At 42.3% G+C, this 15,201-nt stretch overlaps 1 protein-coding gene across 12 annotated transcripts in view; it reads right to left on the bottom strand.

Annotated features, from left to right (window-relative positions):
• Positions 1-15,201, bottom strand: part of LOC145343633 (LIM domain-binding protein 2) — a 484,019-nt gene that overhangs the window by 444,442 nt on the left and 24,376 nt on the right. For 11 of the 12 annotated variants that reach the window (XM_080189839.1, XM_080189901.1, XM_080189818.1 and 8 more), the window contains exons 2-3: positions 10,168-10,276; positions 1,478-1,516 (exon numbers count right to left, since the gene is read on the bottom strand). In XM_080189839.1, coding sequence (XP_080045965.1) covers positions 1,478-1,516; positions 10,168-10,187 — 59 coding nt within the window. In that variant the 5' untranslated portion in view covers positions 10,188-10,276. Of the gene's footprint in view, positions 1-1,477; positions 1,517-10,167; positions 10,277-11,855; positions 11,937-15,201 lie in introns of those variants that run through there. The other variant, XM_080189848.1, reaches the window with a different exon arrangement.

Raw genomic sequence — 15,201 nt, 5'->3', positions numbered from 1 at the left:
GCAGAGAGTGGGGGTCAACGGGTGCTATTCGGATTGGCGGATGGTGACTAGTGGAGTGCCCCAGGGGTCGGTGCTGGGGCCTCAGCTTTTTACCATTTATATAGATGATCTGGAGGAGGGAACCGAGTGTAGAGTGTCGAAATTTGCTGATGACACCAAGATTGGGGGAACGGCAAATTGTGCGGAGGGTGTGGAGAGTCTGCAGAAGGATCTAGATAGGCTGGGTGAATGGGCCAGGAAATGGCAAATGGAATTTAATGTTGGCAAGTGTGAGGTGGTCCACTTTGGTAGGAAAAATGGTACGAAGGACTATTACTTACGGGGCGAAAAACTGCAGCAGGCGACGGTGCAGAGGGACCTCGGGGTCCTTGTGCATGAGTCGCAAAAACCCAGCTTGCAGGTGCAGCAGGTGGTCAGGAAGGCAAATGGGATGCTGGCCTTCATAGCGAAGGGGATTGAATATAAAAGTAGGGAGGTCTTGCTGCAGCTGTACAGGGCATTGGTGAGGCCGCAACTGGAGTACTGTGTGCATTTTTGGGCGCCGCACCTGCGCAAAGATATTTTGGCCTTGGAGGGAGTGCAGAGGAGGTTTACTAGGCTGATACCGGAGTTGAGGGGGTTGAGCTATGAGGAGAGGCTGAACAAACTGGGCTTGTACTCGTTAGAGTTTAGAAGAATGAGAGGAGATCTCATTGAGACGTATAAGATGATGAATGGGATGGATAGGATAGAGGTGGAAAGACTCTTCCCGCTCAAAAAAGACAATAGGACTAGGGGGCACAGCCTCAAGATAAAAGGGGGGCGGTTTAGAACGGAGTTGAGGAGGAACTTCTTCACTCAAAGGGTGGTGAATCTCTGGAATTCTCTGCCCGTTGAAGTGGTGGAGGCTGCCTCGCTAAATATTTTTAAGACGCGGGTTGATGGGTTTTTGATAGGAGAGGGGATTAAGGGTTATGGGGAGAGGGCGGGAAAGTGGAACTGAGCAGCGACAGATCAGCCATGATCTTATTGAATGGCGGGGCAGGCTCGAAGGGCTGGATGGCCTACTCCTGCTCCTATTTCTTATGTTCTTATGTTCTTATCACCTATGACCATGATGTAACTACACAAAACAGGTTTATTTAGAGCATGATCATGCATTTCATTAAAATAATATTTTGAAGCAACAGAGTGCAGCCTAACAATTAGCCTTCTATCCCACAATAAAAACACAGCTCCTACTTTTCTTGAGTTAATCATTTCAGATATTTTCATGCTAATGCAATCCAACTGGAAAAATTGGAAGGTGTAAATGAGATGAAGAGCAGCATGCAGCTCCAGAGCCATCAGTGCCAACTCTGTTCTACTTTAATGTTGGTCAAATCTCACAACTACAATCAGCCATGCGCTTAATCTCTTGTATTGTTCACACTATCCATCTGACAAATGCAACTCTAATACACAAATCATTCACAAAAGTCAGCAAAATTCATCTTACCCCACATCTGGCTCACTGAAGGAAGAAGGATATGTAGGACTGAGGAATGAAAAAGAAAGTTATTAACTGATCAAGTAAATCATAGGTATACACATATTTGTATTGCAGACCTATGACCGTCAATATTACCTAAACTAAAATAATAAAAATCTTGTACATTTCTCTATCATTTGCAAATTTGCACCATTTTCACTCTCTAAACTTGAAACATTAATGGCTATTCTACCAAAATAATTCTTCAATATTGAACATGATATGTTAACATAGATACATTGATGAAGCCATAAGGTTAGTCTGCAATAAGTACAAATTATCCAGAGAATGTTGTTATGCATGTCTCAATCATGTAGAGAGGTTTAAACAGAAAGGAGGTGAGGAGATAATTGCTAAAAGAATCAAACTTAGAAAAGACAAAACCCCTGTTCCTGATACATTACATCACACATATTCAAAGGAGGTAGAGAAGAGAAATAACAGAAGTAGCATTAAGTTCAGAAGCAATGTACTCCGCTCCCAAACAGGAATTTTCAATTTAAGACAAACCCAATTTCAAAAGTATGAGCAAGAAACTGCCAACAGTTGATTAAGTGAATAGACCAAAAGGTATGATGGTAAATAAACTGGGAAACATTTAAAGAAACAAGTCAAAATTCAACAAAAATACGTTACATTAAGAAATGATAAGATCGGCAAGAAAGATCCATCCGTGACTTACAAAGGAAATTAAGGATAGTATTAGATCTAAAGTGGCTTATAGAATTCCAAAGAATAATAGTAAGCCTGAAGATGTAGGTGTCCCTGAGTGGCGAGTACAGAACCAGGGGGCAAACTAAGGGGCAGGCCATTTAAAACCGTGAAGAAGACGACTTTCTTCACTCAGACAATGGTGACTCTTTTGAATTCTCTATTCTGAAAGCTGTGAAAGCTCAGTGGTTGTGCATAATAAAGACAGAAATTGAATGACATATGGGATCCAAAGATAGTGTGGGAAAGTGGCACTGACATAGACGGTCAGCCATGATTTAACTGAATGACAGAGTAGGCTCATTGGGGTGAATGACCTACTCCTGTTCCTTTGTTCTCAAGATTGGGAGTGTTTTGGAAACAAGCAAAGGGTCACTAAAATGTTGATAAAAAGGAGTAATTATAGAGGATGATAGGAACCTCACCAAAAATATTTTAAAAATTGGAAGAGCTTTAACAAGTACATAATAATGAAATGAGTAGCTAGAGTGAACACTGGTCCTGTCGAGGCAGAGGCAGGAGAAATTATCATGGGGAATGAAGAAATGGCAGAACAATGTTTGGTAATACTGGGCCTTTAAGAAATGTATTCATATCATGTTTCTTGTAAGGGTGAATGTTTGGAATTGAGCTCTATTTTACATGGTGCCAATTTGACAGGGCAGCAGACAGCTCACATATGGAGAATGCAGGGCTAATGATTGATTTTAGTAGGGGGTGTGTTTGTTTTAATCTGAGTTAATGTATTTTTGTTCATTTGTTTTTTTTTCTGGAATTTATGTTGATTGACAGAGGCAGTCATGTGCTTAAGGGGAGAAGCTAGGCTTACAGGGAAAAACAGTTATTATTGGGTTCTGAAAGATGCAAGAGGTCTCTCTCTCTCTCTCTCTCTCTCTGTAGGCTGCTCTTTAGGAACTGCTAAAAGAAATAGGTCTCTCTCTCCAGAAGTGTTCTGGGAGTTCAAAGACTGGCAGCCCAAGTACAAACACTTAAGCCTGTGTGTTGCTAACTAATTTTAAAGAGGAGCCTGAGTCTACAAGACAAATATTGCTAGAATTGTAACTAAAATAGATGAGCAGTTAAAAATTGTATCTTGTCGCATTTAAATATTTCAATTGGTAAAAGTAAACTAATTCATTTATTATAGTTAAACTGTATTGTTAAATAAAGTGTGTTTTCATAAAAGCTTCTTAGTGTAGCACTACCTTAAGGGAGGCAGTGGCACAGTGGAATTATCACTTGACTAGCAATCCAGAGACCGAGGGTCATGCTCTGGAAACCTGGGTTTGAATCTCACAATAGCAGATGGTAAAATTCAAATTCAATAAAAATCTGGAATTGAAAGTCTAATAATGACCAAGAAGCCATCATTGAGTGTTGCAAAAACCCACTAGGTTTACTGATGTTATTTAGGAAAGGAAATCTTACCTGGTCTGGCCTATGTGACTCCAGACCCATAGTAATGTTGTTGACTCTTAAATGCTCTCTGAAACAGAGGGCAATTAGGGATGGACAGTAAATACTGGCCGAGCCAGCAACATCCACATTCCATAAAAAGGAATAAAAAACAAAATCACATCTGCAGTGATACACCTTGTCCTCACACTAATGCCAAAATAGAAAAACTGTTGGGGTCCAGTTGGGCTTTATCACATACTTTGGGGTTTTTGATCTGTACCTTAATAAACTGAATACATTTCTGAACAAATTCATAGTAGAAGACACAATTCACATACCAAAAATAGGAAGTAACCAAGGAACTAACAAAACTGAGAAACGTAAGGTAATTATCAACAGAGAAGACATACTAGAAAAATATGTTTTATTTAATTTTTTTCACAGGATGTGTGAATCACTGGCAAGGCCAACAATTTTATTGCACATTCCTTGTTGCCCTTGAGAAAAGTGGTGGTGAGCTATCTTACTGAACCTCTGCAGTCCATATGGTGCAAGTACACCAGTGTGTTAGGCAGAAAGTTCCAAAACTTTTTCAGCAAGTCTGAAGAAACAGGGATATATTTCCAAGTCAGGCTGGTCTATGACTGGTGGTTGGTGATGTTTCCACATACCAGCTGTCCAAGTCCTTCTAGGTGATAGAGGTCACAGGTTTGAAAGGTGCAGTCGAGGAGCCTTGTGAGTTGCTCGTGTATCTTGTAGATTGTACACACTGCTGTCACTGAGCATTGGTGGTGGGGGGACTGAATGTTAAACGTGGCAGATGGGGTGCCAGTTAAGTGGGCTGTTTTACCTGGATTCTGTCGAGCTTCTTTAGTATTGTCTGAACCACACTTATCCAGGAAAGTAGAGAGTATTCTATCACAGTGCTGACTTGTGCCTTGTAAATGATGGATGCCACAGAAGAAGATCTTTCTGTTTTAAATCTGCACTAATTATTAATCTGCCCAATTATTCTATAATTAAGTGTCCTGTTACCACCACCTTAAAAATAGATTCCACTGGTGTTTGTTAGACCACCTGGCCTGTACTTTCACATTTCCCCTCTCCTCCTTTCCTTGAATAAATTTGCTAACTTCCAATCTGAGGTCTCTTCTGGAATCCAGGAAGATCAAAAACAAATGTATCCACTTTTCTGTAGCTACCTCTTTTAAAACCCTTGGATGCAGGCTGTAGCATCCAAGGGATTTGTCAATTTTAAGTCTCATTCCTTTCTCCAGTACTATTTCTTCATTAGTAACAATTTTGTTATTTTTTTCATTCTTTTCAATCCTGGGTTGTCGACTGTTTCTGGAATATTTTGGTGTCTTCAACTGTGAAGAAAGATGCAAAGTATTTCATTGATATCTGTCATTTCCTTACTCCCCCCCGTTATCATTTCTCCTGTCTCCACCTCTAGGTGGCCCACGTTTGTATTCATGAAGTAAGGCATCGTCTTTTAGTTCAATCTGACCTTATACATTTAGGAATTTATACTTTGCATGTAGAAAGTTGCCCAACGTATGCTAAAAATATTACATCGAGAGAACCAGGACTTCTGAGATCCAAGTTAACAGGACAACCAATTGTGTATCTCTTTGAGCAATCTGTTTTAAAGATTATGAAGTGAACAGTCTCAACATTCTGGTACAGAAAGTCAAATAAAGAGAAAGAAAGAAAGTGGAACACAAGACAAAGAAGAAAACTTTAAAAAGTTTTCTAATTTTAAAATTTCCAATAATTAAACAGCCGAAGAAATGAGACTCCTCATGATAACAGTTACTTTTCAGTGCCTTAAAGGCTGTTGGGAAGTAATTAATAACTATTATGTCAGGGTACTTATGGTTGTAAGGGCAAGACTCAACTTCCCATAGTGAGTTTAGTACAAATTTACTGTACCAAAATATCTACAGTGGTTACAATGTCATAGATGATCTGTGACAATACTTTAACCAAGTGCCATTTTTGTTTATTACGCTCAGGATTAGGCATGCTGATAGATTGGGGAGAATATTTTGCAGCTTTACAACTAACTGTCGCTATCAAATGTTCATAGATCAGATATAATTGTGTCCTTAGTTCCAACTCTAAGAGCACTCACTAATACATCGGTATATATTTTTCCCCTCTCCATATTAGTCACTCAACCAAGGCTGCCAACTTGTCCCATATTGATCTCTGATCTCATGACACATGTTGAGTTTGTACATACTAAATTACAGGTGCACTATTAACCAGTAAAATCAGTAAGAAGAGATGACTCTCATTCATGGTGAGCTGAGTTCAAATCAAAATTTCATTGCTAATTGAACAGTGTGCCAACCTTCCTACCACTCAATCTCCAGTGTGCAGCTTTTATTATAAAAAAGTAATTTGGTTTACTGGAATAATGGAATCTAAGTTTTAAATTATTTTTTAAATAAATGATTCCCACTCCAACACTGCCAACTCCATGGTGTGCAAGATCAGACTAGTTTATTCTGGCAACATAAGAACATAAGAAATAGGAGCAGGAGTAGGCCATCTAGCCCTTCGAGCCTGCCCCACCATTCAACAAGATCATGGCTGATCTGTCGTGTCTCAGTTCCACCTTCCTGCCCTCTCCCCATAACCCTTAATCCCCTTACCTATCAAAAACCTATCAACCCGCGTCTTAAATATATTTAGCGAGACAGCCTCCACCACTTCAACGGGCAGAGAATTCCAGAGATTCACCACCCTTTGAGTGAAGAAGTTCCTCCTCAACTCCGTTCTAACCGCCCCCCCCCCGCCTTTATCTTGAGGCTGTGCCCTCCAGTCCTACTGTCCTTTCTGAGCGGGAAGAGCCTCTCCACCTCTATCCAGTCCATCCTATTCATCATCTTATATGTCTCAGTGAGATCTCCCCTCATTCTTCTAAACTCTAATGAGTACAAGCCTAGTTTATTCAGCCTCTCCTCATAGTTCAACCCCCTCAACTCCGGTATCAGCCTAGTAAACCTCCTCTGCACTCCCTCCAAGGCCAAAATGTCGTTGCGTACGTGCGGTGACCAAAACTGCACACAGTACTCCAGCTGCGGCCTCACCAGTGCCCTGTACAGCTGCAGCAAGACCTCCCTACTTTTATATTCAATCCCCCTCGCTATGAAGGCCAGCATCCCATTCGCCTTCCTGACCACCTGCTGCACCTGCAGGCTGGGTTTTTGCGACTCATGCACAAGGACCCCGAGGTCCCTCTGCACCGTTGCATGCTGTAGTTTTTCGCCCTGTAAGTAATAGTCCTTCCTACCAAAGTGGACAACTTCACACTTGCCAACATTAAATTCCATTTGCCAGTTCCTGGCCCATTCGCCCAGCCTATCTAGATCCTTCTGCAGACTCTCCACACCCTCCGCACAATTTGCCGTTCCCCCAATCTTGGTGTCATCAGCAAATTTCGACACCATACACTTGGTTCCCTCCTTCAGATCATCTATATAAATGGTAAATAGCTGAGGCCCCAGCACCGACCCCTGGGGCACTCCACTAGTCACCAACCGCCAATCCGAATAGCACCCATTGACCCCCACTCTCTGCCTCCTATTTGACAGCCAATCCCCTATCCACGCTCACACCCTACTCCCAACTCCATGCCCCCGACCTTCTGTAATAACCTCTTGTGCGGCACCTTATCAAACGCCTTCTGAAAATCAAGAAACACCACATCCACCGGCTCTCCTCTATCCACCGCACTAGACACATCCTCATAGAACTCCAATAAATTCGTCAGACACGACTTCCCCTTAACGAAACCATGCTGCGTCTGCTCTATCAAACAACTCTCCTCAAGATGCCTCGCTATTTTCTCCTTGATCACGGATTCTAACATTTTACCTACAACAGACGTTAAACTTACCAGCCTATAATTCCCTGCCTTTTGCCTGCCACCTTTCTTAAACAACGGCGTAACATTGGCCGTTTTCCAATCTTCCAGCACTTCCCCGGAATCCAGCGACGTTTGGAAAATAATCACCAAGGCATCCACTATCACCTCCGCCATTTCTTTCAGAACCCTTGGATGCATTCCATCCAGTCCTGGGGACTTGTCCACAATCAGTCCCTCTAGTCTTTCGAGCACTGCCTCTCTAGTAACAATGTCATTCAGGCCCTCCACTCCTACCATCTTTCCATCGCTAACACCCGGCAAATTATTCACGTCCTCCTCCGTGAAGACCGAAACAAAAAAGTTATTCAAGGCCTCAGCCATTTCCCCATCCCCTACCACTAAGTCCCCCCTCTCATCCTCTAAGGGTCCAACGTTCACCCTAGTCAGCCTCTTCCTTTTTATATATTTATAAAAACTCTTACTATCCTTTTTTATATTAAGCGCTAGCCCAGCTTCATAGTTTCTCCTACCCTTCTTTATCAACTTCTTTGTCATTCTTTGTTGATATTTAAACCTCTCCCAATCCTCTTCGCTACTCTAAACGCGTCCGCTTTTAATTTAATACTTTCCTTTACCTCCTTCGTTATCCACGGCTGATTATCTCTCCTCCTACGATCTTTTTTAACCATCGGAATAAATTTCTGCTGAGCACCAAGATCTCCTTGAAGATCCTCCACTGTTCCTCAGCAGACCTACCTTCCAATGCGCTCCCCCAATCAACATTCGCCAATTCTTCTCTCATCCTATCGTACTCCCCTCTGTTCAAACAAAGGACGCGCATCCGGGAACCCACTTTCTCCTCCTCCATCTGCATCAGAAACTCCACCATACAATGATCACTCTTCCCAAGAGGATCCTTCACCACAAGGTCCCTAATTCTACCTGCCTCATTACATAACACCAGATCCAAGATAGCTCACTCCCTCGTTGGCTCCAACACACACTGTTCAAGGAAACTATCCCGGCAGCATTCCAAGAACTCCTCCTCGAGCCCACCGCGTCCAACATGGGTCGACCAATCAATATATAGATTGAAATCCCCCATAATTATTGCCGTTCCATTCCTGCACACTGCATTTATTTGCGCGTTAACAGCCCGCCCCACCTCCAGATCATTATTTGGGGGCCTACAGACGACACCCACCAGCGTCTTCCTCCCTTTGCTGTTCCTAATCTCCACCCACAACGATTCCACTTTCTGCTCTTTGGCTCCTATATCATCCCTTACTACCACCCTGATGCTATCCTTAATCAACTGAGCTACGCACCCCCCCCTTTTTCCTCCCACCTATCCTTCCTAAACACTTGATACCCCTGTACATTCAGCTCCCAGTCCCTGTCACCTTGCAGCCACGTCTCTGTAATGGCCACCAGATCATATCCATTTGTGCTGATCTGCGCCACCAGCTCATTCACTTTAATCCGAATGCTTCGTGCATTCAGATAAAGTGCCTTCATCCCAGCCTTCACCTGTACCCTATTTGCCGGAACGCCACCAACCTTACTCACGCCCCCTACTCCCTTTATTATTGGGACATCCTTGGCCTCTTCCCTTACCTGTACCCTCTCCTTCACTTTCAACCCCGTAATTTCACCTACCCTCGCACCCTCCCCACCCCATAATTAGTTTAAAGCCCTATCTACACAATTCGCCAGGACTCTGGTCCCAGCACAGTTCAGACCAACCCCATCCCACCTGAACAGGTCCCACCTCCCCAATACTGGTTTCAATGCCCCATAAATTCAAACTCATTCCTCCCACACCAATCCCTGAGCCACCCATTCACTTCCTTAATCTTATCAACCCTACGCCTGTCTGCACACGGTTCAGGCAGTAGTCCAGAGATAACCACCTTGTCGGTTCTACTTTTTAATTCCATTCCCAGCTTTTCATACTCCCTCCCCAGATCCTCAGTTCGCATTTTGCCTGCGTCGTTGGCACCCACATGTACCACAATGACCAGATTCTCACCCGCCCAGGTTCCTCTGCAGCCCAGATGCGACATCCTGGACCCGAGCACTAGGCAGGCAACACACCCTTCTGTGCACTTTGTCATTGTGACAAAGGACAGTGTCAATACCCTTAAACACACTATCCCCAATTACTATGTTCCTTTTCACCTTCTCTTTGCCTACGTCCTGTGTCTGCATCATTGTACCGTGTGCAGTTTGCTCACCAACCTCACAGCCCTCGTTTTTGTCCACACTGGAAGCAAGAACCTCAAACCTGTTATGCAGATTGAGAGGCTGAGGCATTTGGTCCCCACCCTCCTTCCTCCGGTCCCCACCCTCCTTCCTGTTCCTGACCCTTAGAGTTAGCCAGTCTAGGGGGGTTGGATGTCCCTTGCACCCCATACCTATCTTCCCTTCCCTTAGGCAAAGTACCTCGTTTTTATTCAACATTTTCCAGTGCAGTTCAAGTGAGCTGGCATCTCAATGTGTGAAGAACTTAGGTCATATTATTGTGTGGTGCAGCACTTGAGTACACAAGCCTCCCAATAAATTGATTGTCATGAAGTGACACAAAAGTATTTTTAACAACAGCGCATCCACATCCCAAAGAACTCTAAAGAGCCGAGAAAGCACATTACAAAATGATCACACTTACCCCATATCTCTGTCCAACATTGTACTGGAGCCAAATGAAAAAGGGATTGGGATGGTAGCTGCAAGTTCTTGTGGCGAGTACAGATTGGAATGCTTCAAAAGATAGCAGCCTACAAAAGGAAGACAACATTCACAATTTGTAAACCTCAATGTCTGCCTAGTCTTCACCAAGAGCTCCCATTTCATGTAAATCATAGGCTTTTGCATCCACTTCAGTCTTAAGGAGTATCAACCATTTCTCCACAGGGATAAATTAAACATAACATAAGCAATTTTACAAGGAGCAGAAGTTACTGTAGATCTCTGTGACGAGATCAAAATGTCATTGATCTTAGCAGCTTACTTAGCATCACCAATCACAAATCAAAAATGATAAGCTTAAAATTCTCTCCTTTTCCATAATGCTGAAAAATAACCTACCTCTTAAAATATAACTTCACAAATGGGCCAGTTCCTTGGTAAAGAAGCAAATTTATGCATTTGAAGCTTAAAGAGTGAATAATAAGCACCTGAATTCTTGTTAGCTATTATTCTACAAAGGTTCTCACTACAGCTTTAAAGAAAGGGTGATGATTGCCAAGCTGATTGGGTAGAGATGTGAATGGAAATCTTTGATTGCTTTAAAAGTCCATGAATCATTGCACAATGGGGCTTCTGAGGCTAAGTGGGAATGCAAATTCATCTGTTCCCAAGATAGAAATATGTCCGAATCAATTTGCGCTGAACCAATGACAATTTGGAGGTGTGCATCACAGTAGAACCCCATTTAAATGATCTGCATGTTTCTGTATGCTAATAGTAATAAATCAGGAAGTACTTCAAAAATCTTTAAAGCCCATTTTTTATATCAAGGGACCAGAGGGTTCAATTAGATGACTAATTTACAGGAGTGGTGATTCTGTAGTTCATGGCAATGAAAAGAATGCAAAGGAACACAGGCTAGTTCATTTCACACTAGTGCAAGAGTAATATTTTGCTTAAAACTGCTTAGCTCTTAATGCTACATATTCACAGCTTTCATTACAAATAACATTAAACCAGGGTTGGCCACAGGGCCTGTTACTGCTAACTAATGCACAGCCATTCTACAGTGCTGAAACGATTTGAAATGTGGTTAATGTTTACATACATTTGAACATACGAGTTGGGGGCAGAAGTAGGTCATTTGTAAGGCAGTTCAATAACTGGTGGTCAGTAACTGCACTCAGAAGGTCAACCAAATATAGTTTATGGTAGGCCATTTTAGAAGAAAATTCCGAAAATAGCACACTACAAGGTTGATGTCACTTCTTTCCTGAGTTAATATGCTCTTTTGCTGAATCCTGGCGCATGGCTTGTCACTTTAATATCCCAACTAAAAAACTATAAAATTTGTATTTGGTATTCCCTTGATGAAAAATAGTGAACTGGCTGAGAAACGTTGACACAGATCTGAGGACTTCATGAAGATAATCTGCCCAACAGCAGGAAGTACACCAAAAGCTATTACTTCTCCACAAGGTTGTGACTGGAGCAGCAGCACACAAGTTGCTGAGACTTCAGCAAACCGTTCAAGCACAATTTGAGAACAAGTGCTACAATTTAATACCTAATAATCACTCAGTTGATCATGGGACTCTGCCAGATAGGACTCCACCTGGAGTTCCGTCCGCATATGCAGAAAAGGTGAAACACAGAGTCAATGATTACCAGAAATGCTGCACCATCTATTAAATTGTAGGAAATCTGTTATTGCCTAACAATCCAGGTTCTTCATCGTGCATCGGGGCAATTGCTATCTGAGATGTCGCCACTTGTAGTACGGTGTTTTCTTTCAAGTAGACATTTTTAAAACCTATTCTTCAAATGACAAGGTCATTAACAGAGTATATAAAGTCATAGAGGTTTACAGCATGGAAACAGGCCCTTCGACCCAACTTGTCCATACTGCCTTCTTTTTTAAACCCGTAAACTAATCCCATTTGGCCCATATCCGTCTATACCCATCCTACCCATGTAACTGTCTAAATGCTTTTTAATAGACAAAATTGTACCAGCCTCTACTATTACCTCAGGCACCTGTTCCAGACACTCACCACCCTGTGTGTGAAAAAATTGCTCCTCTGGACACTTTCGTATCTCTCCCCTCACAACTTAAACCTACGCCCTCTAGTTTTGCCTTTGGGAAAAGATAATAACTATTTGGTTGATCTATGCCCCTCATTATTTTATAGATCTCTATAAGATCACCCCTCGGGCTTCTATGCTCCAGAGGAAAAGTCCCAGACTATCCAGCCTCTCCTTCTAACTCAAACCATCAAGTCCTGGTAGCATCCTAATATATCTTTTCTGAACTCCTGACAGTACTGCAAAACAATCCAGGTGCTTCATAGCAATTGCCCCGGTCCACTATTTAAGATGTTGCCACTTGTAGTATATTGTATCTAGGAGTCCCTATTAAAAAAATGTACATATACAGTATTTAATGAAGCAATATGTCAGAGATATCAATCAAGCTCGATTTCCTGTGGCCTGGAAAAGAGATTTAGTTCTATTAAGCGACAGTACTACAATTATCATTCAGCACTACAGACCAATAAACAAAATGCAGCAATAAAATTAGTATCATTGGCATTAAGCACTCCAGTGTAATAACATATTACAATACCATTGATGTTAAATGAAAAACTCTGATACTTTATTTGCCACACAGTTTTGAAAGCAGTGCCACCTAAAAAGAGAAATTTGTTGATTTTGATGAGATCCACTGGAAGGCCAGAGAAGAAATAAAGTGGAGCAGGACATTACTTCCCTGGGGAATCCCTCACTGATGTTGGAAATGAAACTTCTCCACTGTACAAGCATTTAATTATTTAAAAAAAGAGAAATGCAGCTTTTTTTCCAGTTTTATCACAGGCAAATGAAGAGGATGTTATCTGGAGATACAGTCACAAAATCAAAATATTTAGCACATTTGATCGTTGTGCCTGTGCTAACTGTAATGTCTTGCAAGTTATCCTTCCCAATCCCGTCACCTTGTTCTTTTCCTATTTCCCTTATGGGCAAATTGTGATACTGACATCAAGACAGACCCCACATCTTGACTGTGTTTCTGTGGACAAGGCTAATAGAATCATGTTGGTGGGATCTTTGATTGAAGGGGTACAGAGATTAGCTACGCCTCTCAGTCACGTTGCTTTTTTTTTTAAACGTTCAATATTTTTCTAATAAAGGCATACAGATAGATGCCATTGGTCAGTTTTCAACTGCTTGCTACAGTGTTTTGCTCTTTCAAATTCCACCACTCAACATTGCCAGATGCCAAAATTTCTCACACTCAGTGTTGCTAAGACACAATTTATAAAACTGCATGCATAATATGTCTATCCATGTACAGACAAGTTGTCTTTACATTTCTAGTCACTTTCAGCAGAGTATTAGGCAATTGTAAAAATGGGCAGGAACCTTCACATAACAGGTGCCAGACCCAGTTCATCTTCTTCCAGGTCTAATACAGAAAGAAAGAAAAATAAATCAGTGGCAATTGGGAAAGAAGTCCACGCCAACATATTTATATATTTGTGGAAATAAGTCTTTCGTTTAGTGGTGGCATTCTCTCCTGTGCAGCAAAAGGTAGAAGATTTGAACACCTCTCCAGACAGTGACTGCAGATTGAAGCTCTGCTTTTGAATTCTAGGCTCATCCAGTGTGATACCTGCATCAGGTGGGTCGAGGGTGACTGAACTCTCACTGTCATTTGGGTCAGGGCGCATTAAACCCACGTGCAATAGAACTAACCATCACACTAACTCGCTCAAAACTCACCATGGTTTTGGATTCGCATTGCAGCCTGTTGATCAGACTGTGAACCTTTCCACTATTTCACTCTGTTCTCAAAGGGTAAGAGAATAATGAACACTCTATTTATGATTGTTTAAAAACTTATCTAGTCTATGCCTTTTAATTCAGTGAAAGGTATGAATTATTTAACCATTCAAATTACATCATAGGAAGCCCTTTTTCCCCCTCACATGAACAATTTATGTTAACACACAACTCAAAACAATTTTGAATAGTATGGAATGCCTATTTTACAATTACTTAGAATGGGAAGCTAGATAAGCATGAGAAAGAAAGGATAGGAGGGTTATCATAATAGAGTTAGATAAAGGAGGTTTGGAGGTGCTCATGGAGTATAAAAACAGCATAGATTGGTGAGGCTGAATGGCCTGTTTCTGTGACGTATGTCTTATCTAATTCAATAAAGGTGCTACTGTGCTTGACAGGGCATTCAACCATGTCCAAACCATCTCCTGCACCTCTGCCCTTACCCGTTCCTCTCCCTCCCACAGCCTGTCCTCACTTTTCACACCATTAGACTCACATTCAAAGGTCATCTTCTGCCAATTCTGCAAACTCCAGCTCACTGCTACCATCAAACACATCTTGCCCTCATCCTCCCATCAGCATTCTGCGGGGATCACTCCCTCTGAGACACCCTGGTTCACTCCCCCATCACTCCCAACACTGCATCCTCTTCCCACAGCACCTTTTCAATGAACAGTAACCCTTGTCCATTTACTTCCTCCCACCTCACAATCCAAAGCCCCAAAAAGTCCTTTCAGATGAAGCAGCATTTTACTTGATTCTCCTTCAATCTGATCCACTCTATTCACTGCTCCAAATGCAGTCACCCTACACTGGGAAGATTAAAACAGACTGGGTGCCCATTTTGCAGAATGCCTTTGCTTAATCCACATACAATGACCCCAACCACTTTCCTGTCACTTGCCATTTCAACTCACCATCTCGCTCTCACGGCCACATGTCCATCCTAGGCCTGGGGCGGCCCAGTGGTTAGCACTGCTGCCTCACACCCCTAGGGATCCAGGTTCAATTCCAGCCTTGGGTCACAGTCTGTGTGGAGTTTGTACATTCTCCCAAGTCTGCAAGGCTTTCTTCCAGGTGCTCCAGTTCCCTCCCACAGTCCAAAGATGTGCGGGTTGGGTTGACTGGTCATGCTAAATTGATTCTAGTGTCGGGGGATTAGCAGGGT

This window comes from Carcharhinus amblyrhynchos, chromosome 1 (assembly GCF_965287045.1).
Source record: "Carcharhinus amblyrhynchos chromosome 1, sCarAmb.v2.hapA, whole genome shotgun sequence".
Lineage (NCBI taxonomy): Eukaryota > Metazoa > Chordata > Chondrichthyes > Carcharhiniformes > Carcharhinidae > Carcharhinus > Carcharhinus amblyrhynchos.
The sequence above is the reverse complement of the archived record's forward strand: the minus strand, read 5'-3'. Positions and strand labels throughout refer to the sequence as shown.